Source organism: Phocoena phocoena, chromosome 16 (genome assembly GCF_963924675.1).
Source record: "Phocoena phocoena chromosome 16, mPhoPho1.1, whole genome shotgun sequence".
In the NCBI taxonomy this organism is placed as follows: domain Eukaryota; kingdom Metazoa; phylum Chordata; class Mammalia; order Artiodactyla; family Phocoenidae; genus Phocoena; species Phocoena phocoena.
In genome coordinates, this window is record NC_089234.1 from 30973319 (window position 1) to 30999421 (window position 26103).

The 26103-nt window shown below is 43.9% G+C and overlaps 1 protein-coding gene across 1 annotated transcript in view; it reads left to right on the top strand.

Moving 5' to 3' along the window:
- The window catches only part of PIK3AP1 (phosphoinositide-3-kinase adaptor protein 1), a 56572-nt gene that overhangs the window by 5943 nt on the left and 24526 nt on the right, over positions 1-26103 (top strand). The window contains exons 5-8 of the mRNA XM_065894221.1: positions 1407-1603; positions 4236-4425; positions 19771-19866; positions 23425-23622. Of these exons, the coding sequence (XP_065750293.1) occupies positions 1407-1603; positions 4236-4425; positions 19771-19866; positions 23425-23622 (681 nt within the window). The remainder of the gene's footprint in view (positions 1-1406; positions 1604-4235; positions 4426-19770; positions 19867-23424; positions 23623-26103) is intronic.

Here is a 26103-nt window from a genome sequence, read left to right on the forward strand (position 1 = left end):
CTACTGCGGAATGTTCTCACATCACTTCCAACAGGTGTTAATATTCTCTATTCTTGAACTTGAGGCTCAGGAGGGAGTTTTTTTTTTTTTTTTTTTTTTCCGTATGCGGGCCTCTCACTGTTGTGGCCTCTCCCGTTGTGGAGCACAGGCTCCGGACGCGCAGGCTCAGCGGCCATGGCTCACGGGCCCAGCCGCTCCGCGGCATGTGGGATCCTCCCGGACCGGGGCATGAACCCGTGTCCCCTGCATCAACAGGTGGACTCTCAACCACTGCGCCACCAGGGAAGCCCAAGAGGGAGTATATTTCATAGTTTGACAATCCTGGGGGATCCTGGGGACATTTTCAGACCTTCATTCCAAGGATCATATCCTGGTGAATAGGAAGCTGGGTTTGTCTTATTACAAAAAATACATATGGGGGCTTCCATATGTATTTTTTAGTAGGTGGATGGTGTCATGGGGATCCAATGACTCTCAGAAGTACTTTGTTTCCCACAAATCAGAGGGTTAATGGGCATCCTGGGGTTCCCACGCATTAATACCATCATTCAAAACCTGTCCTAAACAAAGAGCTCATTGAAAACCATCTTGTTAATCCTTCCAGGTCCCTTTGAGATAGTCTGGAAATATTTTCTAGTTCAAAACTAAGGGCCACAGAAAGGCTAAGGAACAGCCCCAGGATTACTTGACATACTTTATGAAATTGGGTGTAAGAGCTAAGAAGATGGATTTTTTTTTTTTTGGCTGCGCCACATGGCTTGCGGGATCTTAGCTCCCCGACCAGGGATCAAACCCCTGCCCACGGCAGTGAAAATGCTGAGTTCTAACCACTGGACCGCCAGGGAAGTCCCAGGATTTCTTTCTTTTAATCAGCATAAAGCAATTGTTTTAAAGTGCTCTGAAATTTTAAGAAAAGGTCAAAACATGATCCCTGTTGTACTTTGTGTCTGCTGCTTAAGCCCTTAGAACATCAGTACATTTTGAACTAGTATTATTTCTCAGGATTCTCCAATCTTTTTAAAGAAAGAAGGTAGGATATTAATGATTAGATTTGCTAATTAATTAACATATCGTTTCTTCTGTCATCTTCAGTGGTACCACAGAGGAAGCTGTTAGATGTTAGGTCAATCAACCAAGAAGTAATGATTGAGCACCTGCTGGATGCCATACTAGGCTTCTCGCTTCATCTCCATGAGCAAGGTGCCCCGTGCCTTCCTTTTTTTTTTTTTAATCTTTTGGCCGTGCCATGCAGTAAGTGGGATCTTAGTTCCCTGACCAGGGATCGAACCCGCGACCCCTGCAGTGGAAGTGCAGAGTCTTAACCACTGGACCTCCAGGGAAGTCCCCACACCACCCCATGCCTTCCTTTTTATCTGATCATTAAGTTTTCCTTGACAATTTTTCAGATCAGAGGGATGAAGAGCTGCCCACTTTGTTGCACTTCGCTGCCAAGTATGGACTGAAGAACCTCACTGCCCTGTTGCTCACCTGCCCAGGAGCCCTACAGGCCTATAGTGTGGCCAACAAGCACGGCCACTACCCCAACACCATTGCCGAGAAGCACGGCTTCCGGGACCTGCGGCAGTTCATCGACGAGTATGTGGTAAGGTCGAAGCAGGAGAGGCTCTAGGATTGGAAATGCACCATGTGGTCCCAGGGCTGCCTTTTCACTAAAGACCTGGGTGGATTTCATCTCTAGCATGTTCTCACGTGCCTCTTCTGGCAGGGCCAGTATGCATGGGCTTAAGAGATGAGTTCTGGAGTCACATGGATCTGGATCCAAATTCCTCACCAATACTTGTCAGCCATGTGCCTTTGGGCAAATCATGTATCTGTCCTCTGTCTCTCTCAGTTTTGTGATATGCGGGAGAAGGTTTATAATAATTCTACCCTTAGGGTTGTTTTGAGAATAAGAAGAAATAATATGTGTAAAGCCCTGAGATCCACCCTCGAAGAGTTTACGGAGCATTGATAGAGTGAATCTGCTGAAGGTAGATGCTGATCCGTCTTTCTCAGTCACCTCCCCACCCACCTCCAAGGTACTTGGCAGGATGCTCCCAGCTCCCTCGCCCACCATCAGGCCCAGGTGAACTGTTAGGCTTGGTTCCTTCCTTAGCAGAGACCACAGTAAAGCTCTGCACCTGAGGCTTCAGGGAGGCCAACCGTGAGGCCCCACCTTCTGCTGACAACCTCTCTCTCTTTCTGAGCCTCTGCCCGTCTTAAGGTTTATCTGCTTCCCTGGTTTTGGACCCACAGATCCTCCTTGATCACTGACTTCTGGGTCTTTCTTTAAGTGTAATCTCATCCCATGCCTAGGCCTTGTTCCATGCCCCAATATTGATTCCGTTGTTTTGGAGGCAGCTGCCCTTCCTGTCTCGACCCTTTTCTGGTTTTCCTCCATTTTCACAGTTCACAGCAGTGACGCGGGAATAGCTCATCCTCCCATATGGGGCTGTGACCTCAAAAGGAACAATTAACACTACCTCCAGACAGGAGTGAGCCTGACACCTCCCCAGAAACTTAGCTTTCTGCTCTGTGTTTGACAATCTACAAGGCAGCAACTCACTGAGACGTACAGAGGAGGCCTCCCAAAATTTGGGGGGTGGTTAAATGTATTGAATAAACAGAATAGCATGAGTGCCTGTCTGGGGCATCATTGACATAAATGAGGCTAAACGGTACTTACGGTCCAGGAGTGTGTACTTCACTTTGGAGTCACAAATGTATAAAATGCAGTGTTTCATTTCCCTGCCAATAGTTTTTATTAAGAACATACTGTATTCATATTAATCACTACTATCTATTGAATTTAGTTGATTGGCAAATGCATTTTCTCCTTTAATCCTCATCACAGTCCTTTGAGGTTGACAGTATTGTTCTCTCTCTTCAACAAAGGAGGAAAAGGGCCTAGAAAGGCCAAGTCATTGTGCCAAGGGTCCCACACTCGTCAGGGTGGAGGTAGGATTTGAACCTAGCTGATGGTAAAGCTGGGGAGCATTCTCCTACTTTCTGTCACAGGGGCGTGGAAAGATGCACTTCCAGTTTGCACTGAACTTAATCTGGTTCACATTTGTCATATCTTTGTTTTCTAAGTACAATCACTTCAACGGATGCATCTCCAGCATTGCCCCCAAAAGATTGCTCCTCCATGTTGTTCATCACCTCTAAGAACCATCCCATTTCCTCTTTCCACCATATCAGAACCAAATGCCAGACCTTGAGTCCCCAGCACTCCACTCCTTGGGGCTCATCAGGAAACCAGCACAGAGTGTCAGATAGCAGATTAGCTCTCTTGGGGTGGTGATGATGAAAATGAGGATTTTTGTGGATTGATGCTGAAATGATTGTGAAACACCAAAGTTTCTTACGAGGAAAAGTTGTGCAGGGGTTTCAGAGAAGCCACCTCTCTGGCTTCACAACCACCTGGAGGCAGAATGACAAAGGGGGCCTCTCTGACTTCAGGGCATTTCACCCAAGACCGTCTCTCCTCTTGGGCACAGGCTGTAAAACGGAGGCGGACGCTTTGGAGAGGTGTGCTGTCAGGCACTTTGGAGCAGCCTAACGGAAGGAACAGGTGGAAGGAGCAGGAAGGGGCTAGTGGACCAAGTCCCCAGGGGACTTCTGACTACACACAAGCACAAGAGCACCTTGGCTGCAGCGCTGTGTAGCCCATTTGACTAATCAGCGAGGGTTATGCCTTTGTGCGCCGTTTGTTGCCATTTGAGGAACCACTAGGGTATAGTAGAAAGGTCAGAAGCCAGGATTGCAGACCCATGAATAAGGCACTAGATTTTTCTGAGCTTTGGTTTTCACATCTTTTGACCAGGGAATAGGAGACACTCTCAAACAGTGGTGGAAAGGATGCCATGAGATAATGTATAGGCACATCCATAGCACTGTCCCTGACACGTAATAGGTACCCACGAGAAAGTTTTAAATTTGTATCCTCTGGGCACTGGACATTTAACGGGTGTCTCCTCTGAGTGCATAACTCTGTTCTTAGTGTTGGACGAAGATACAAAGATTAAAACAAAGAACATAAAACAAAGAAAAAGACTTGGAGCCTGGCCTCAAGGGGCTTTCAGTGTGGTGGGAAATACAGACATGCGCACATAGTTGCAACCCTGATGCGTTTGAGGCTTTACTTTGCTGTTACAAGCCCACTCGAGGGCCTGACTCTACCCAGAGAGCCCGGCTGTGTCAGTGTGCCTGTGGGATCCCACCTTCTCTTTCAGGAAACTGTGGACATGTTGAAGAGTCACATTAAAGAGGAACTGATGCAAGGGGAGGAGGCTGACTCTGTGTATGAGTCCATGGCCCACCTTTCCACAGACCTGCTCATGAAGTGCTCCCTCAACCCTGGCTGTGACGAGGAGCTGTATGAGTCCATGGCGACCTTTGTCCCAGCTGCCACCGAGGACCTCTGTAAGTAGCACCGCGCAGTTCTGCTTCCATCTTTCTGCTGAGAAACGCGTTTCTTCCTTCTGCTGTGTGTGGGGAAATTCCCTTGCTTACCCCCTGCCCCACTCCGGAGTGATGAAGATCCCATTTTACACAAAGTTAGACAGGTCATCATGTGCTGTGACAAGCAGAATCGTTCTCCAGACTTCCTCTGCTATGACTCTGCTGTGTGACTGGAAAGTTTAAGCAAGGGCCTGGAAGTCAGAGTCGATGAAGGCGTTGCCTTGTGATCCAGAAGTGAAACCAGTGGCTTTTGACTTTGTCAGTTCCAACGGGCCCTTTTTATAGCAAACATTTTGTAATGCCCCCGCTATACTACCCTGACATGAGATACATATAATATAACCTACCTACCTATGAAATTTTTAGAAATCAAATATAAGTCCCAATTGAAATATAGAAGAGAACTCATAGGAGAGGAAATGCTCAGATGTGCCTCCACGCAAGGACATAGTGCATTAGTCAGTTGCAGTCACCTACACTCAGAGTCACTGCCAATGTCACAGCCTCAAGTGCTGACCGACATGTTTATTGTATCAGTGACTTGGATACCGCCAGCAGCGCTGGCATCAATGCCTGGATTTTCCTAAATGGTGAATGATTCCTCACATTCTCTTCTCCATTTTCATAGTAATTGAATTCCTGGAAAATTTGGTGTATATCAAAACCATGCAAAAATACAAGTTGTATTTTATAAATGAAGCAATTTAGCTTCTAGGCTCAGAAAATTATAAGCAGGGTTTTTTTGATAACCTGATTTTACTGGATTAATATATAATAAACTTATTTCCAAAATACCATATCTCCAAGATATGATTTTTTTTGTAATTGCTTAACAAATTTTGCCCATTTTTGTTTATCTTAGTTCTTTTTAATAGCAAAAATAACACATTCTTCCAAAAATTGGAAACAAAAAAGAAATGTATAACCGAGTTATTAAAAGTTCACGACTCCACTCAACCAACTGATATAGCACTTGTAATAGTTTGGTGGGGATTTTTGCCCATATTTTTCCTTATACCTGCTGATATTAAATTTTAAAAAATACACATATACATATAAACAGATATGTACAAATATACACATATGTATAAATATGTATCATAAGCAGTTATTTTTTTAACCCATATGTGTATCTAGTGAAATATTTAAAAGTCATGAGGGACACAAAACAAGGCTGTCCCTCACCCTGAAGGTTGTCTAGCATCTTTCTCCCTTCTGCTAAATGCCAGTAGTGTCCCCGCATCATGGTGACAACCCAAAATACCCTCATAGATTTTCCAAACACCCTCAAGAGGGCAGTGCCACTCCCCTTGAGAACCACTGGTCTAAATAAACATTGGCTTTCGATGCACATATCAGGGTTGAAGCAGGAGGACCACACAACCGGCCCTCTAAGGGCCTTCTTTATATGTTACCACCATTTGCTACGAGATGCTAAGAGCTCTGAAACACTGCCTACAACTTCTCCCTCCTTCCCTCTGGTCTAATTAATAGATTCAAGAAAGACAAGACAAATACCTATCAATGCATCCATCAGCTTTATTGATAGAGGAATTTCTGGAATGGGCTAGATTGAGTATTGCCAATTTTCAGCCTGAGGAGAAGACTGCGGGGACCTGGGCCCACAAGGAGTTGGGCCTGATTTTCCCATCCATGAACGGAAAAGCAGGCATTAAGAGGGTGCTTTGGAGCAGGAAATGTGGGTGGGTCAGGGGGCCAGAGGTGAACCCTGACACCAGCAGAGCCTTTGACACTGCAACCCTAACACCTGGAAGATGTGGTCCAGTGGTTGTTAGGTGCTTGCTAGTAGACTGGCTGTGCCTCTGGGGGAGGAGAAGAAAGAGGGAAAGAAAGGTAGAGGCTCTCTCTCAGCATCTAACTGGAAGGACTTGAAGTACTTGTGGAAGCTCTTCCCGAATGAGCCGTAACCCAGCAGGAAGGTGAGGAGAGAAGGCGTCATCCTCACCATCCACATCCTCTACCTCACTGAATCCTCAAAGCAACCATACAGGGGTGCTTTTATTAACCTGCGCTTTACAAATGAGGAAACTGAGACACAGAGGGGTTAAGCAACTCCACCAAAGTCTCACAGCTAATAAGTGATAGAGTCCAGGTTTGAACCCAGGTCTCTCTGTCTTTAGGACCATATTCCTTATTCTGTGCCAGAAGTTTCCATCTAACACCACAAATTTTAGTCGTGGTTTCTTTTAGAAAAACCATCTAGCAGCTCCAGCCACACCTCCTGTTTTCGCGGCCCAGATGTTAGCTCACAAGACAGCCTCTGGCGCCCCCTACCCTCGCACATCCATCCATCTCTCCATGTACCCAACAAGCATTCTGGAGCATCTGTGTTTCTGCCACTTGCCGCTCCCACTCCTGGTTTTCGGTGAGACAACGGGATGGAGGGAAGACACAGTCCTTTTCAGTCTGGAACAGAGACTCATTAACAAAAGAACATTTGGAGAAAAACTAGTACCCCTCTGGGAAGCCAGAGACCATGCATCATCATTTCTGCCCTGTGTCCCTACGGTGGGGCAGTTGAATTGAAGGATCCTGCACTTTACTGGCAGTTGGTTTAGTGTTGACAGAGAGCCTTAACACCTCTTATCCCTCTAGATGCTCCAACACAGGAAATCCCCCCACCACAGCAGTGCAAAGCTGTACAGAATGCTAACAGCAGCCATCCCATTACTCCTGTCTGCTGGGCCTCTCACAGCGTGAGCGCTGAGCCTCTTCAGCACTTACCAAGGCGGTGGAGTGCTATGGAGCTTGCCTGGTTTGCGGCCAGTTGGCATCTTGTAAAGTTCCAGGGGGTGGGGGGGTGGGGAATTCTGGTTGCCGTGGAGCTAGAAGGAGGCCACCAACAGGCAGGCTGTAGAATTCTGCTGTTTGGGGAACGGGCAGAGGAAACCCACTGCAGTTTTCACTTGCCAGATCATATAAACTCTGAATTTTCTGAATCTAGATATGATTTGTGTTTCTGTCTCTGTGGTTTAATCTTGAGAATGACCACTTACCTACTGGTCCAGAAGCAGCAGCCACTTGTACCTGGGGAGGAACCATTCATCTTACTACCAGTGACTCTCTAGGGGAGAAGGCAGTTTAGGTCATAAATAAGTAGGACAGACTGATAAATCTAAGATGCATATTTGTAACACCAGCCAGCACAGTAATCTTCTGGCCCTTTCAAGTCAACACACTGCTTTCATCTCTGTGATCTCATCTGAGCGTCCTGGGGCTTGGTGGATAAAGTTATCTTCATTTTATAGAGGAGACCGCTAAGGCTTCAAGATTTAGTAACTTACTTAAGTCTAATCGAGGGAGAACTAGGTCAGGAATCTGGGTCTGCATATTCCCAGGGGTCAAGTCTGTCAGCTGCCCACTGAGCTAGAGGACCCTCCTGACCTGCCCTTCTTCTAGGGTCAGAACTTGCCAGCCCTGGGACGGATACTTACAGGGGAGCTATTTCCTAAATCTAAATAGCGGAGGTTATCATTTGTTTTGTTACCATTCAACCCTAGAGGCTGAAAATAAAAAGGAAACTAGGCCGTGTTTATTCACTAGCTGACTCACTCGCTCACTCATTCATTCATTCACTCACAGGACAAACATTATGGAGTGCAGGCTCTATGCCATCTCCTTACCACAGCTTTGGAGGTCATCTGATCGTGTTGGGACAAATCTACCTCTTTCTGACTTGAGTTTTGGAAAGGGGATAGTAATGAGGTCCCCAGAGGGAATCCAAACAAGCACTAAGTAGGAAGATTGTCAGGGAAACTCCCAGGGTTGAATGAATTGGCTGGGCGGCAATGTTGGGTTCTGATCCTGAGATTTTATGATCCTTCCCCTGAACTTGCGTGCGTGGGTGCGTGTGCACACGCGCGTGCGCGCACACACACACACACACACACACACACACACACACTCCTCATACTGTCTTTAGTTTAAATATGCTGCCACCAGGTGGTAACTACGTCTTTGTTATCAGACTTTCAACTTTGCTCTCAATTCTCTTGAGAATTTTGTGTTCAAACGCCCACAGATTTAAACCATCATTTTCCGCACCGTACTATGTAAGAAATAAATGTTCTTAGGGTAAACATCTGCAAACACTAACTAAAAATCACAACACACCTCTCTTTGGGTGTCTTCACTATCTCCTGATTTTTTTCTCATTTACTTCGTTTGCTTCTAACCCTGCCTTCAGAGAATGATACGGTGGTCCTGGTGGTCCTTTGACTTAGGTAATACGTTTTGTGTGGAAAGCCTCACCCAGTGACTGGGCACTTTGATAAGGCTCTGGGTACTAAGGCCTCAGGAGCCATTTCTGGGAGGCCCTTGTCCAGCTGTTACAAAGGTAATCCACTTGTGGATTTAGTGCTGCTTGACTATCTCAGAGGTCTGTCTTTCTGCATCAGGAGAGAAGAGTAAAAGGAGAAAGATGCAATGTCTCGCTACTAGAGACTAAACTCACACGTGTCACTCTAATCCATCCCAGAGGGCTGTTCTGCTTCTTGTGACTCTCGCGTTGAACGTTTCTTTTGCGCCCCTGCTCCCTCCACCTGGGTCTGTGGCTCAAGTTTGTGTGCAGTGGAGAGCCAACTTAGCCCCAGCTAACTTGCTGACTTCCCTTAGCAGCCTCCTTGGTAACTGCGTCTTTGTAACAGATCATCTCCAGCAGTGTTTTCTTTACTGGAGCTCTCTGGTTACAGTCTCTGTGAGCAGGGTCCTCTCTGAGCTGGGGCCATAACTGGGCCCAGTGAACAGCCTCATAGCCCAGCCATGTAAGGTCTGAGCCCACCTGAAGGACCATTTGTAAGTAAAATTAAGTTACTGGAACATGTTGCCTTCCCCATCTGCACATTTTTTTTTTAACATCTTTATTGGAGTATAATTGCTTTACAATGGTATGCTAGCCTCTGCCCTACAACAAAATGAATCAGCCATATATACACATATGTTCCCATATCTCCTCCATCTGCACACTTTTCTCTCAAGAGTCTTCCTTCCTGCAGCCGCGGAGTCTCTGCCATCCTCCTGCTATTCATCTTGGGAAGACCCTGGCTAGTAGAGCCAAGAAGTGCCGTAGAGGCAGTGGGGCTGGGTGCAAGGCATGAGGTCTTACCAGCAAGGAACTCCCTCTGAGGCAGGGCTGGCTGTTCCTGTCTTGTCTGGGGCTGAAACTGACCTGGTGAAGCAGAGGGATCCTCAGGGCACTTCCTGACTTCTGTAGCTTTTCCCTCCTCTAGATGTACAAGAACTGTGTTGTGGAGATAGGCACTTAGTGAAAGCATGCTGGATTGAATGTTTTTAAATTAATAAGATAAAATCCTCACCATCAGCAGCGACCTTGCTCCCCTCTGCACCTGCACAGCTGTGGGTCACACCCTCCCCGGGCACGGCATGCAGATCATTTTGCACTCTGGTTATGTACACGCTCCTCTGCTTACCTGCTCCTACTTCAGTTAGGAAGCGTGTATCATCCACAGGCTGTACACAACAGGTGCTCGATTATTTCTTGAATTTGAGAGTTACCAGAAAATAAGAAATCATCCTAGATGTTGTGGTGTGGAATTGTTGATGTTCCAGTGCAAGGACGTCACTTCCCCGATAGGTGGTAGTGAGATACCTGTTAGATGTCCCTGAAGGTGGGACGTCTTTGGCTGTTCCCAGCTGCCTTTTCTTTCTTGTCTCCATACATTTGCTTGTGCTGTTCCTGCTGCCTGAATTGCCCTTCTCTTTTCTCAGCTTGGGAAATGCCCAGATTCCTTAACAAAGCCCCAAGATCTCCATATCCATGTATTCATTTGCTTATTACCCGTTAGTTTGTCCATTCTCACCTTCATTCATTCAACAACATTTATCGACCCCCTTGAGTGTTTAAGTCACTGTGCTGGGTGATGAGGAGTCAGTAAATAAGCTGGCATGATCTCTGCCTTCCAGAGCTTCCCTTCTAGAGGGAGAGTTGGCTATTAAACAAAGGTACTGCATAACTGAATATATAACTACAAGCTGTGACAGTACGATTGAGGAAAAAGACACGGTGCCCTCAAGAGGGCAGCTAGTAGAGAATGGATTGGGGGACGGGTGCCTGTGACTTAGCAAGTCATAGTACCCACTACACCAGATCAGGAGCTCATCCCGTGGACTCATTCCTGCAAGACAGAGGGGCTGTGTGCTTACCAGGAGCAGCGCACTAAGGTACTTGCTGTCTGCTAAGAAATCCACGAAACTTAGCATGCTGCCTCTCCTAAGCCTTTCATGCTTAGCTTCTTTTTCAGTGTCAAGTCACTCCTTAGCACCTCTAATTTCAGACTGCCATTTCTCTTCTGTCTCTGTTTCTCTGTCTCTGTTTCTGTCTCTGTCTCTCCCCTCCCCCAACTCTCTCTTTCTTTGTGTCTCATTGTCTCATTGTCTCTCTCCCTTTCTCTCCCTCTCCCCCCACCACCTCTGCATGTGTGTGACTATCTCTTTCTCTCTGTCCCTGTCTCTGCCTCTCTGTCTCTGTCTATCTCTCTGCTTCCCCTCACTTCTCCATGAGGGTATGGGAAGGTTGGACTTTCTTATTGACATGGTCAATCACAGCAGTCTGTTCCACCTGTGTGCAGATGGAACCAATCGGGTTTCAGGTTTTCTTCACATGTTTTACCATGCTGATCCTTGTTCTAAGCCTCTTTTCTGGCCACAAAAGCACTTACTGAAAAAAAATTCTTTTGGCCTGATTTCAGGGTTTGAGAGCCTTTCCAGAAGAATAGTTTCTCAGTATCCGACATTTTACTGTATTACATACTCAGATTAGGTTTTCTGTTAAATTAACAACACATAATCTGGATGGAGTTTCCACTGCAGCCGAGTGATCTAGATTTATGTCCCATGAGGAGTATCATATGAGCTTCTTTGAAAATTAGTTATTGCTCTTGACTCATTCCTTAATTACTTGCCTGCCTGCCTTCTCTTCATCTGTTCAAGCTTCTTTCTTCCCAGGAATGGTTTCTTTGGGATTGACTCCTTTGAAAAAGTATAGTGTAACGCTGCAGCTGCTTTTCCCAGAAGGAGACTGTGGCCCCAGAGTTTCCTTGTTATTGTTTTGGGTTTTTTTCCCAATGAAATGAAAGAACTTTGCACTTTTTCCTTAGACCAGCAGGTTTCAGCACATTTCAGTTTATCTAAGTGGTGAAGGTTAAATGCTTAGAATCTGAAGTACAAACCCTGAGCGTCCAGGGACGCAGGGATCTGTTGCTGTGCTTTCCTTTTCAAAATGTCCTTTGTCTGGAAACGGACTCCCTTCACCTCCAGAATTTTCTATTTCAGTCGCTCATCTGTTACTGTGTGCCTGGGTTGTATGTACGCATGGGTTGTCAAATTTACAGTTTGAGGGTTTTATCTCTCATTAACTCCAAACTACCAGGTACTTTTTCTTTTCTCTTCTTTATTATTACGAAAGTAGTATCTGCTACTACTAGGACTTACTGCCTAATATAGCTATGGCAAATAGTGTTTTAAAAGTAATTTCATGTGTCAGTGTCAGTTAGCTGGTGTTGAGTGCTTGGGGAGCTGTGAGAAGGATTCTGAGGCCACAAAGAGTGCTATGATTGAATAGGGATGTTTGCCTTGAGTACACGATAGGGACATGGAGGCCAATGTGTGTATCCACTGTTCCTGGTCTAATTCAAAGATACTTAACGTTGAACTCAGTATAAAAATAATCATTTTATTTAAAATATAAATGGAAAGAAAAGTATTTTTCTTCATTTAAGGCAGTGCACCTACAGAGACTCAACAGAGGCCTGTGCCCACATCAGGCCAGGGCTACTGAGTCCATATGTGGACATGACATGATGGACTTGCTTGAGTGCACCCTGGTCCCTGTGCCCACTCCCCTTGCCAGTCCCACATGGGAAGGAAATTCATGACAGGTTGACTGTGCTCACGTTTGGTCTTACCTGTGGTAGGCAGAATAATGCCCCTGAACCTATGAATATGCTAGATTACATGGCAAAGGGGAATGAAAGTTGCAGATGGAATTAAGGTTGCTAATCAGCTGGCCTTAAAATAATGGGAATATCCTGGATTATCAGGGTGGGCACAGTATAATCACAAGGGTCCTTAAAAGTAGAAGAAAGATGGGAATTTCCTGGTGACCCACTGGTTAGGACTCAGCACTTTCACTGCGGTGGCCTGGGTTCAATCTCTGGCCCTGGTCGTGGCCAAAAAAAAACGTAAAAGAAGGAATCAGGTTAGACCAGAGATGGCACCATGAGAAGGACTCAGTTCAGCTGAGCTTTCTGTCCAACATTACTGGCTTTGAAGATGGAAGAAGAGGGCCTCATGCCGAGGAGTGCAGGGCCTCTAGAAGCTGGAAAGGGCAAGAAGACTGAACCTCCCCTAGATCTCCCAGAAGGGAACGCAGTCCAGCTGAAACCTTGATTTAGCCTGGTGAGACCCATTTCAGACCTCTGAACTACAGAACTGGGTGTTGTTTTAAGTCACTAAGTTTGTGGTAATTTGCTACAGCAACAATAGCAAGCTAATAAACTGTCTAGGTTGCCTCAATATAATGATAACCATTAATATTTAGTGCCTAGTACTGTTGCTAAACATTTTATAAGCATCGTCTCAATTGGTTCATACAGTCTTCCTATGAGGTAGGTACTGTTATCCATACCCACTTTACAGATGGAGATATGAAAGCTTAGTGATATCAAGTAACTTGTCCAAGGACACAGAGCTGCTAAGAATCAGAGCCAGGGCTTGAACCCAGGTCTCCAGGATATCAAAGTGCACGCTGGTAATCACCACCTCTGACTGTGATCTTGACCTGCTTTAATAATAAAGATAATGGTAACAATAGTAATAATAGCAGCTAACATTCATTTAGCACTTCCTATGTGCTAGGCACTGTGCTTCTCATTTAGTACTCATGACAAACCTATGAGATACGTACTATTATTATCACCATTTTACAGACATTATCAGTCAGTGTCCTGGACCTCTATTGCTTGCCTGGCCTTGACTGCTGCCTTTCTCTGACTTACATTTGTCGCCCGAATGCAGACCATTCACTTGGCTCCAGCCCTTGTCAGGGCCTTTACAGCTGACTTCCAGGCCTTCTCATGTGTCTGCAGACCACGCATCTCCTCCCTGTGCCCCTGCCTCCATCATGCTCTTTCAGCCAAGCCTCAGATCCTCTGGCTTTAGGCTCTGACCTTAAGATCAGCCTCTACCTGTGATCCCGGCAGTATGGGGTGGGGCCAGAAGCGACTGAAGAGCTGCTAGAATTTCCCCTTGGTGCTCATTGCTGAGCCCTCTAATAAAAAATGTGGTAAGCCTCAGGAAAGCACAAGGTAATGGGCATGGGGCCTCCAAGTCAGGTCTGGACTGCAGCGGCAGAGCGTTGGCCAAGGAGGAAAGAAGCCTCCAGCTCCGTCCAGCCTGGACTTGGTGTTCAGGAGCCATGATCAAGACAATGCCTGGCAAGCCTTGTTTGTGAGTCAGGTTTCCACACATAATTCCATGGTGAAGAATTATCGTTTGTTATCTTACAATGCCTCCTTGCTTTAAGTATATTCAATATAAAAATATTGATTGGGTGTAATTCTTTACTAGGAAAGGTAATTTGAAAATATGTGTGGATATTCAGATGTGAGAATTAACCCATAAGCATTTATTACTCTGAAGGAGGAGACTTGACTTCAAACAAATAAAGTTACTATTAAAAAGTACAAATGAAGTCCTCTTTTTAAAATTGTTCTCTACTTAGGACATTAGCGTGGGTGTAGAATTTAATAATAAAGATAACAGTAATAATAGCAGCTAACGTGCATTTAGCACCTCCTATGTGCTAGGCACTGTGCTTCTCATTTAATACTCACGACAAACCTGTGATGTATGTACTATTATTATCACCATTTTACAGACAGGAGAACAGATCCTGAGAGGATGTAAACAACTTGGCCCAAGAAAATTGTGGGCAAAGAGTTAATGTAACAGCTCTCATTTCCCTTTCTGCAGGAGAATTTGACCTTTGTTGACTTCCACTCTGTTACCCTGGTGACCTGATAAAAGCCATATGTCAATTATGTCTCTAGGCAACATTGCCTATGATAAAAATGACCCCTAATTGGTGGTAAATTGCATCTGGAACTGAGAGGAGTTGTATGTAAACTATAAATACCTGAAAGGGACACCATACTTCGGGCTTCCCTGAGGGCAATGTCTCTGGATGCCTCTTATGGGGACCCTGGAAGCTAATGCCTCAGGAGTTGCTAATAAACTCCAGAGTTGAGAAATGCTGCTCCTTTGAGACACCATGGCAGCTTCTCCACCTGCCTGATATGGACCATGTCTCCTTGCGTAGGAGTTGCTGGATTGGTATAAAGACTGCCCTCGATGAGGAAGGCCGCTTGGTACTGTCCTGCTGGTCTGTATCCTCCATCCTTCTGAGTAGACTGGCACCAGCACGGCCCACGGTCATCTTGTGAGTCCAAATGATCAGCTGGATCCAAAAAGTTGGATCTAAAAGTCAGTTGGACGGGTGGGTGTTGCAGTCCTATAGTCAGAAGTGGAAGAGTCAAAATTGGAAACTATGCATTCTGACCACAGTGCCCAAACCTCTCACCATCCTTTTAGGGTGCCTCAAGGAGGAGAAATAATTCTACTAATGTCTCAGGACTGATCTTTAGCAGATCCTAGTTTGTCTCCTTCCAAAGTCATGCTCTTAACCACCAGTGAAAGCGTGACTGTAGAGTAAAAAGATTTGTTTGTCACAGGTGGTCATTTAGCCCTGCCTTGTTCATCGTACCCAGAGGTGCGTGGCTCACAGGAGTCCCTGGAAGGTGACTTGATAGTGTAGATGGACAGGAAAGGGTCAGCGTAGGTCATTCCCAGGGCTTATGCTTCTTTAGTTTTGCTGTTGCATTTCTTCCTCTCCTTTTGTCATCTCTTTCCCTCCTACCTGTTCTTCTTCTTAAAAAAAAAAAAAAACCTTTTATTTTGAAGTACTTTTAGATTTAGAGAAAAGTTGCAAAAATGCTACCCTTCCTGTATACCTTTCACCCAGATTTCCCTAATATTAACATCTTACATAACCAGAGTACAGTTACTAAAGCTGAGAAATAAACATTGGTGCAATTCCACTAACTAACCTCCAGACCTTGTTCAAAATTTCACTGGTTTTCCCCCTAATGTTCTTTTTCTGTTCGTAGGTAGGACTAGATGCTGAACCTAGATAGGATCCTGCAGTGCATGCTGTTATTCTCCTTAGTCTCCTCCAATGTGTAACAGTTCCTCAGTCTTTCCTCATCTTGACACTCTGGAAGAACACCAATCAGTTATTTTGTAGCATGCCCTTTAGTTTGGGTTTGTCAGATGCTTTCTGTGATTGGACTGAGGTTATAAATTCGGGGCAAGAATGCCATAGCAATGATGTTGCATCCTCAGTGCGTTGTAGCATTACTGGTGCTCATTCTTTTTTCTCTCTTTTCTTTTTAAAATTCTTTCTTTAACCTACATAAAATTCAGCACATTATGATGGGGTCATAGTACTAGGGACAGAAGCCTGCCTCCTCGTTATAGAAGCGTGCCAGGTCCAGCCAGGGCTGCTCTTGCTGTTTCCATTTTTCTTCTACATTTTGTTTTTCCAACACTCTTTGTAGCTCCTTCAATTTTGCAGCTACATCTCAGATGTGGAAATCAGTTGTCTCAAACTGAACTTTGTTAGTGAAGTAGCTAGGCCATGCGTGTCTCTTTTACCACTGTCAGTGGGGGTGGCCGATTGTGTGTGTGAGGTTTGCGCTCTGGTGTTGCCAGCCTGGGAAATCTGGTTATTGGTGATTGAAACTGTCCTGATGCTGCTCTGCCCTCACTAGGTTCTTAGAGATGCTGGAGCCTGAGGGGGCTGTGGTTTCCTGGAGGATGCAGCACTGGGCATGACAGAGCCCAACGATAGGTCCACAAAACTTTTCCCTCCTCTCATCTCTAGGGGTGTCTGATGCAAGCAAGTCTTTCCTTCAGGGTCTTTTCCTCTGTGTTTTATTGTTGTGTGAATGAAGAGTTTCAAAAGTTGGCTGGGTCAGGGTCAGGCAGCTAAGGGGTGAGGTATTGTAGGGGTAGGAGTCAGGAGGGTAGAGGAGGGTCCTGCTCCCAGTAAGGCACACCTGTAGGATATGTCTTTCTTCCCAATTTTCTAACTCCATGAGAAACATGTCCCATAAAACCACAATTAAGCAATTTAAATAGAAATCTCAAATAAGTGGCATTTTTCTGGTCTTGAATTTTTAAGGAATGAATTGTGAGTTCTTAGAAAATTTTTAAAAATATTTATTTATTTATTTATTTTGGCTGTGCCGGGTCTTAGTTGCGGCATGTGGGATCTTTAGTTGCAGCATGTGGACTTCTTAGTTGTGGCATGCATGTGGGATCTAGTTCCCAGACCAGGGATCAAACCCAGGCCCTCTGCATTGGGAGCTCAGAGTCTTACCCACTGGACTACCAGGGAAGTCCCAGAAATTTATTTTTAAAATTAAAACACTTCTAGGTGTGTTTCAGGATCAGTACAGTCACCCTAATCTCTCTACGGTTTACTTTAAAGAATTCAGTGTTGACAAGAGAAGTTCACTGAATTAACAGTTTACTCATTTGGAATTACAGGGCTCTGGACCAGAGGTCATCAAGGTACATTATATTCAATGTAATGTCTCCACTACACACATTTCAAGAAACATTAAACTGAAAAGGTAGAAAAAGGGAATTGCTTTATCTTCCCTTTTTTTGGATAATATTTAAGGTAACGAAAACATGATCAGAGCTCTGCATTTCTTTCCTTTATTTTTTCAATAGGATAGAAAAACTAGAATACAAAAAGATGAACAGTGTAAAAACCTTTCTCCAGTCCTTGTCTGTCATCTTTCTAGTTCCCAGGAAACCATTGATCTTAATTTCTTATATCTCCTTCCAGAGTTTCTTTTTTGCATATACAGGAAAATACAAAAATAGAATCTTATTTTCCCCCTTTGGGGGCAAAAGGTAGCATATTAATTTTCAAAAATGTTGTATTTCTTAAAGATTCTGATTCATCAAGAATGTGTTTTTTTTTCTTTTGTCTCAGATCTTTTTTTTAAAAATTACATATTATAGCCCCCTATGAACCCCCTCTGGAACCTGATTGCCCTCCCTCCCTCCCAGAGGTAACCCCTACCATGAACTCAACATTTATCCTTTCCAGCATTTCAGCATGTTTTCATATGTTTACTAGATATTTATGAATTCATAAACTACATGTAGTATCATTTTATAGACCTTAAAACTTTATATAAAGTACTTTATATACTGAAAACTACTTTATATAAAATACTTTATATACTGCAAACACCAGTCTGCAACTTTTTCACTCAACATTGTGTTTTGTTTTATTTTATGGTCACAAAATTTATATTTAGATTATTAAAAGATTGTCAAAGTTTGAAACAAGGTCGGGTAAGAGCTATGCTATGTAATAATGTAATATCTGGTCACTGGAAAGTTTAAAAATTAGTATGGACTTCCCTGGTGGCACAGTGGTTAAGAATCTGCCTGCCAATGCAGGGGACACAGGTTCGATCCCTGGTCCAGAAAGATCCCACATGCTACGGAACAGCTAAGCCCGTGCGCCACAACTACTGACCCTGCACTCTAGAGCCCGCGAGCCAAAACTGCTGAAGCCCGCGTGCCACAGCTACTGAAGCCCACGCGCCTAGAGCCCGTGCTCCGCAACAAGAGAAGCCACCGCGATGAGAAGCCTGCGCACCGCAACGAAGAGTAGCCCACACTTGCCGCAACTTACAGGAAGCCCGCGCGCAGCAAGGAAGACCCAATGCAGGCAAAAATAAATACATAAAGAAATAAATAAATTTTTTAAAAATCAGTATGTTTTATAATTAGAAAATCGGTAATCTGGTAATTGACAGGTGAGCCATAATTTTTTTTAATAACCTGAAATTATTTTTGCTTTGGGAATCTAATTGTACATACTTGATCATAATTACCTAGACCTTTTAAAAAAGTGCTGATAGGGTTTTTCTCATATATGAATGCAACAGAAGCCACTATGGATAATTTGGAAGACAAAGAAAAGTGTAAAATAGAAAATAAAATGTCCATGGTCTGAAATGTCCATGACCTATCCATACTACTTCAGAAATAGCCACTATATACATTTTGATGTATTGCCTTTCAGGCTTTTTTTCTATGTACATACAGATATTTTGTTTCAAAACTAGGATTATGTCATGTGAAGTTCACTATCCTTAACATAACTTTACGACCATGACCTCTTTTCAATTAATATTCTTGGAAAATGTAATATAAATATAAATATTTCATACAAATTCACCAGACTGTATTTAACTGGTCCCCAAAGATCAAAGTAGTAGGAACAGTATATCTGTGTATACTGATTAAATTCAAATGATTTTTTTCCTCAAAGTATACTATTCAACTTCAAACTACATATTTTGCCTAAGCAAACAAGTCCCCAGTAACTGTGTGATATGCCTTACTGAACGCAACCTCTTGATATTATCAAAGTTCTGCTTTTAACACAAGGCTGAAATTTTGCTCCCAAAATGCATACTTCAGAGTCACAAAGTAACGTAAAGTAATGTTGGTTACTAAGGTTTTAGTAGAATCTGCTGTGGCAATTGAATAGTTTTCACACACAGTTTTGGTCCCCATGGGTTTATGCTTAATAGTGAAAAACCAAAGGTCTATGTGCTTCTTCCTTATAAATGACCAATTACATGAATGACCTAAAAATAGAGTTCTGGTTGTTATGTTTTTGAGATGGTACTATGTTGGTAGAGTGGCTCCCATACATCCTTTTTAACTGTTGAAAATGGTTCATTGTTTAAATAAATTACAATCTATCCATTCTTTGTTGTTTCTGCCTCCAATTATTTGTTGTTGTCATTTTGTGGGTTTTTTTGCTGTTATAAAGACTACAGTTATATATTTAAAAATTAAGCTAGTTCTTTCAAACACAAATGAGCATATCTATACCTTTTGAGTCCTGTGGTCTAGGAAAGGGCCTGAAGGTTGTAAATGTTGCTCTCCTTTATACCCCATATTTACTGAGTGTCCTTATTGAGTAGGTAGTTAATTGGATGTATGGATGCATTCGTGGACCTATGGATGCATGGGTGATTAGATGGATGGATGGTTTAATGAATTCTTGAATCTCTTGATTTGTCAAACCTTGTATATCCACTTATAAAATGTCCTTGTCTGTGTGGAAGAACAACATACAAACTCTTAGTCTCCTTTTCCTTCTAGATGTTGAAATGCTTCAGGCCAGTACATCTAATCCAATCCCCAGAGACGGTTTCTCTCGGACCACTAAGGATTCTATGATCCGCAAGTTTTTAGAAGGTAAGTTGCAGCAGTGAGCAGGGAAGCAAAAAGAGGGAAAGAGAAATAAATGTAAGTTATTGCCTGGCTCCCTATGAGGGTTGCTGCACTGAAGGAATGGGCTGCCATGTACATGCCACATGGTGTGCTTGAAGGCACTCTATTCCCATGAGCTCCCCCATCAGCCTATTACAAGTAAGCCAGAAGTTCCCACCACTGGAGCCACTGCTTTGGTTAAACAAGTTGCCTTTAGCCAAATTTCTTTTTAAATACACTTGTTTATTTTTATTTGACCAAAATTTAATGAGTACCTACTATGAGCAAAGCACTATTTTAGTTGTTGGGCTAGGGGACACAAAGGAAAATAAGATATAATCAATACCCTCAAGAGACTTTACTTTCTGGTGAAGGAGGAGAACATAGGGGAACATAAACAGGTATTATTAAGTCAAGGTTATATTGGAGAGTGATTATATATATGTTGTCCAGTTTTCCCACTATTTATGAAGAGATTGTCTTTGCCCCCCATGTATTCTTGGCTCCTTTGTCATAAATTAATTGATCATATAAGCATGAGTTTATTTCTGGGCTTTCAATTTGTTTTCATTGATCTACAGTAGTCCATTTTTATGCCAATACTATACTGTTTTGATTACTATAGCTTTATAGTATAGTTTGAAATCAGAGAGTATGATACTTTCAGCTTTGTTCTTCTTTCTCAAGATTGCTTTGGCTATTTGGAGTCTTTTGTGTTTCCATACACATTTTAGAATTATTTGTCCTAGTTCTGTGAAAAATGCATTCGTATTTTGATAGAGATTGCATTGAATCCATAGTTTTCTTTGGGTAGTATGGTCATTTTTTTTTTTTTTTTGGTCATTTTAACAATATTAATTCTTCCAATCCACGAATGTGGTATATCTTTCCATTTATTTGTGTTGTCTTCAGTTTCTTTCATAAATGTCGTATAATGTTCAGAGTACAGGTCTTTTACCTCTTTGGTTAGATTTATTCCTAGGTATTTTATTCTTTTTGATGCAATTATAATTGGGATTTTTTTCTTAATTTCTGTTTCTTATAGTTTATTATTAGTGAACACAACAGAGTTCTGTACGTTAATTTTGTATTCTGCAACTTAACTGAATTCATTTACTAGTTCTAACAGTTTTTTGTGGGTTTTTTGGGCTGTGTTGGGTCTTTGTTGCTGTGCGCGGGCTTTCTCTAGTAGTGGTGAGTGGGGGCTACTCTTCGTTGCAGTACATGGGCTTCTCATTATGGTGGCTTCTCTCGTTGTGGAACACAGGCTCTAGGCACGTGGCCTTCAGTAGTTGCGGCACACGGGCTCAGTAGTTGTGGCTCACGGGCTCTAGAGCACAGGCTCAGTCGTTGTGGTGCACGGGCTTAGTTGCTCCGTGGCATGTGGGATCTTCCCAGACAAGGGATCAAACCCGTGTCCCCTGCATTGGCAGGAGGATTCTCAACCACTGCACCACCAGGGAAGCGCCACAAGTTCTAGTAGTTTTTTGATGGCATCTTTAGGATTTCCTATATACAGTATCATGTTATCTGCAAACAGTGACCATTTTTCTCTTTCCTTTCTGATTTGGATTCCTTTTTTAAAATTAATTTATTTTTAGCTGTGTTGGGTTTTTGTTGCCACGTGCGGGCTTTCTCTAGTTGTGGCGAGTGGGGGCTACTCTTCATTGCGGTGAACAGGCTTCTCATTGTGGTGGCTTGTCTTGCTGCGGAACACAGGCTCTAGGCACATGGGCTTCAGTAATTGTGGCGCATGGGCTCAGTAGTTGTGGCTCATGGGCTCTAGAGTGCAGGCTCAGTAGTCATAGCGCATGGGCTTAGTTGCTCTGTGGCACATGGGATCTTCCCAGACCAGGAATCGAACCGTGTCCCCTGCATTGGCAGGCGGACTCTTAACCACTGCGCCGCCAGGGAAGTCCCTGTTATTTGTTTTTCTTGTATGATTACTATGGCTAGGACTTCCAATACTATGTTGTTCCTGATCTTAACAGAAATGTTTTCAGCTTTTCACCATTGTGTATGATGTTAGCTGTGGGATTGTTATATATGGCCTTTATTATGTTGAGGTGTGTTCCCTCTATACCCACTATGTTGAGATCATAAATGGATGTTGAATTTTGTCGAAAGCTTTCTCTGTATCCATTGAAATGATCATATGATATTCATTCTTTAATTTGTTAATATGATGTATCACATTCATTGATTTGCAGATATTGAGTCATTTTTGCATCCCTGGGATTAAATCCCACTTCATCATGGTGCATGATCCTTTTAATGCATTGTTGAATTCCCTTTGCTAATATTTTGTTGAGGACAATTTTGCATCTATGTTCATCAAGGATATTGGCCTGTCATTTTCTTTTTTTTGATGTCTTTGTCTGCTTTGGGTATCAGGGTGATGCTGGCATCATAGATGAATTCAGCCACTCTATGTCTTTTTTTTTTTTTTTGCGGTATGTAGGCCTCTCACTGTCGTGGCCTCTCCCATTGTGGAGCACAGGCTCCGGATGCTCAGGCTCAATGGCCACGGCTCACGGGCCCAGCCGCTCCGTGGCATGTGAGATCTTCCTGGACCGGGGCACAAACCCTCATCCCCTGCATCGGCAGGTGGACTCTCAACCACTGCGCCACCAGGGAAGCCCCTCCCTTTAGCTTTAATTTTTGCCATTTTAATTACAATGTGTCTTGGTGTGGACCTTTTTGGGTTGATCTTGTTTGGGACTCTCTGTGAATCCTGGACCTGAATGTCTGTTTCCTTTCCCAGGTTAGGGAAGTTTTCATCTATTATTTCCTCAGATATGTTCTCTGCCCCTTTTGTTCTCTTTTCTCCTTCAGAAATCCAAAATACTTTTCTTCTTTTCTGTTCATCTTGAGTGATTTCCACTATTCTGTCTTCCAGTTCAATGATCTGTTCCTCTGTATTATCTCATCTACTATTAATTCCTTCTGGTGTATTTAAAAATTTCAGTTATTGTATCGTTCAGATCTGCTTGGTTCCTTAAATTTTCGAGCTCTTTCTTAAGCTTCTCACTGTGTTCATCCATTCCTCTCCCAAGTTCATTGAACGTCTTTATGATCATTATCTTGAACTCTTTATCAAGTAGATTGCTTATCTTCACTTTGCTTAGTTCTTCTGGGGTTTTTCTTGTTCCTTCATTTAGAATATATTTCTCTGTCCCTCATTTTGCCTAATTCTCTCTTTTAATTTTTGTGTATTAGGTAGCTTGGCGATGTTTCCCAATCTTAGAGTGGTGGCCTTATGTAGCAGATGTCTGTGGGGCCCAGTAACACACTCCCCTCTGGTCACCAGAGCTATGTGTTCTAGTGGTGCCCCATGGGCCTTTCTGTTGTGGCAGGGCCAACTACTGTGAGTGTGCAGGTAGGTGGGGCTGGCCCCCGGCCTGGTTGGCTGCCAGGCCCTACCTAATGTGGAGGTGGCCAGCTTGCTGATGTGCAGAGCTGGGTCCCAGGGCAGCTGGCTGTATGACCTGGGGGTCCCAGGGTTTGACAATAGCTTTCAGTCACCTTTCTCTCTGTTTCTAGGCAACAGCGTGGGAATGTCCAGTTTGGAGAGGGAGGTACATCATCTCGGTCAGGAAGAAGATGTTTATCACACAGTGGATGATGATGAGGCCTCTTCTGTGGACTTGGCCAACAGGCCCCCTGTCCCAGTGCCCAGGCCAGAGGCCAGTGCTTCTGGCACTCACCAGCTGTCTGACAATGAACCATACATTTCTAAAGGCAAGTGTGGCAGGGAATGATGCACAGTGGGGTCTTCAGAGCCTCTCAGCAGGAATTCCCTGGATCCTCTACCTCCTGAACCATTGCTCAAGACCATGCCCTTCTGAATGGTCTCCAACCAGCCCCAGGAGACAGAGTCAGAGCTTGGGGCAGATTCTGGAACTAGACTAGGGGCAGTGGTCAGATTCAGTTCTGGCCTTCCTGGAGGAATTTATGCATAGTGTGAAGACAGAGATAAACAAGATGTCCCTCTACTCCAAATGGCAAGATCCCTGGTAAACATTTATCTCCTGAAACTCTCATTATTATTATTATTTTTTTTAATAGTTAACATTTATTGAAATCTACCAAGAGTGCTCTATTTGGAATATGTCATAATAATCTATTAGGTAAGGGCCATTATCATCCCCATTTTACAGATGAGGAAAATGTAAGCCCTCATTTTTGAGGCTTACAGAGGTCACTTGATTACCAAGTAGCAGAGCCAGGATTTGAACTCAAGGAATCTGACTCCACAACCTTGGCTTTCAGCCACAATGCTATGCTGTCTACCTTCGTACATTGATAAAAGTTGGTGATAATTGGGTTTTGACCCATAGTGATCCCTGGGACATTAGTGAGATGCTGATAGCATTGTCAGTTTCACTATCTTTCAGGACCTGATTTTATTAATATGATTACAAGTGCTGTAAGAGTATAGGAATTGCCAGATCTGTGCGCTTGACCTCCATTCCATTTTTTTAAATAAATTTATTTACTTATTTATTTATTTATTTATATTTGGCTGCGTTGGGTCTTTGTTGCTGTGTGCAGGCTTTCTCGAGTTTTGGCGAGTGGGGGCTACTCATTGCGGTACGCGGGCTTCTCATTGCGGTGGCTTCTCTCATTGCGGAGCATGGCCTCTAGGCACATGAGCTTCAGTAGATGTGGCACGCAGGCTCAGTAGTTGTGGCTCGTGGGCTCTAGAGTGCAGGCTCAGTAGTTGTGGCGCATGGGCTTAGTTGCTCTGTGGCATGTGGGATCTTCCCGGACCAGGGCTCGAACCTGTGTCCCCTGCATTGGCAGGAGGATTCTTAACCACTGCGCCACCAGGGAAGTCCCTCCATTCCATTTTTAATAGTATAAGCAGGTTGTGGAAGGTATGGCAAAGATTATAAACTGGGGAAGATAGCCCTTAACCAGAGCTCCAGGTAGTTGGGCTGGGCTTGTCAAATAAAGTACAGCATGCCTCGTTAAGTATGAATTTATGACAAACAGCAAATAATTTTTTAGTGTAAGTGTGTCCCAAATAGTGCACTCTTTTTTTCAGTTTTGGTTTTGGTTTGTTAAATCTGGCAACCTTAAATTGGGTAGAAATACAGTGGGGGGATATTATATATTGCCTAATGCCATCAGTGCTCATGGTTTGCCATCCCTTGGATGGCATCTCCTTTGGCGTGTGTAGCAGACACTGTCAGTGTCCTGCTCACATCTCCCCAGCTCTTTATGTTTTTGTGCCCACTGGATGGACCCTGCCTGTTAGAACCTGTGTCTTTTAGCCTGATGGCTTTCTCTGGCAGGACAGGCTGGAAGAGTTGGGGGATTATCACCCCTGGATGCAGCCCTCAACCACTGACTGAGTAGAGTTGTTGGCTGAGTACCCTAGCTTACTTGCCCCTTTACTGGGAGAACTCTGGAGTGCATGCTCTACATTGCTTTCCAGAGCTCCCCAGCTTGCCCATCATGGTGACTTACTGGATAACCCACCATTTATTGCTTTATCCACTTCCCTGTCTTACCTCCATCACCTCTCACATAGTCTACATGTACTTGGTTCACTGTCCCCAGGTCTGCTGCTTTTTTTTTTAAAGAGACATTTTTTCCAGAGTTCTTTTTTTTTAAATTAATTAATTTACTTATTTATTTTTGGCTGCGTTGGGTCTTCATTGCAGTGCATGGACTTCTCATTGCAGAGCATGGGCTCTAGGTGCGCGGGCTTCAGTAATTGTGGCACACAGGCTCAGTAGTTGTGGCTCGTGGGTTCTAGTGCACAGGCTCAGTAGCTGTGGCGCACAGGCTTAGTTGCTCAGTGGCATGTGAGATCTTCCTGGACCAGGGATCAAACCCATGTCCCCTGCACTGGCAAGCGGATTCTTAACCACTGCACCACCAGGGAAGTCCCCCAGGTCTGCTTCTAAAGGAACCCAAATGAAGAAGCATGCAAATATATATTGATAATGCCTAAATGGCAGGGGGTGGGGAGAGGGTGTTGATGGTCTGGCTCATTGTGGGAAGTTCAGTTGGGAGGGGCATAGGTGGTTCCTAAAGAGCCTTGATGGACTTGCTAGGAAACTGTGAGGAGGAAAGGAAAGGAGAGGGGCAGGAGATGACAAAAAGGGCAATGGTTTGGAGTCCAGGACACCTGGGTTCAAGTCTCAGCTCTTACATTTTTCAGCTGTACAGTATGGAACATTGGGTAAGTCATTTCACCCTCTTTGGCCT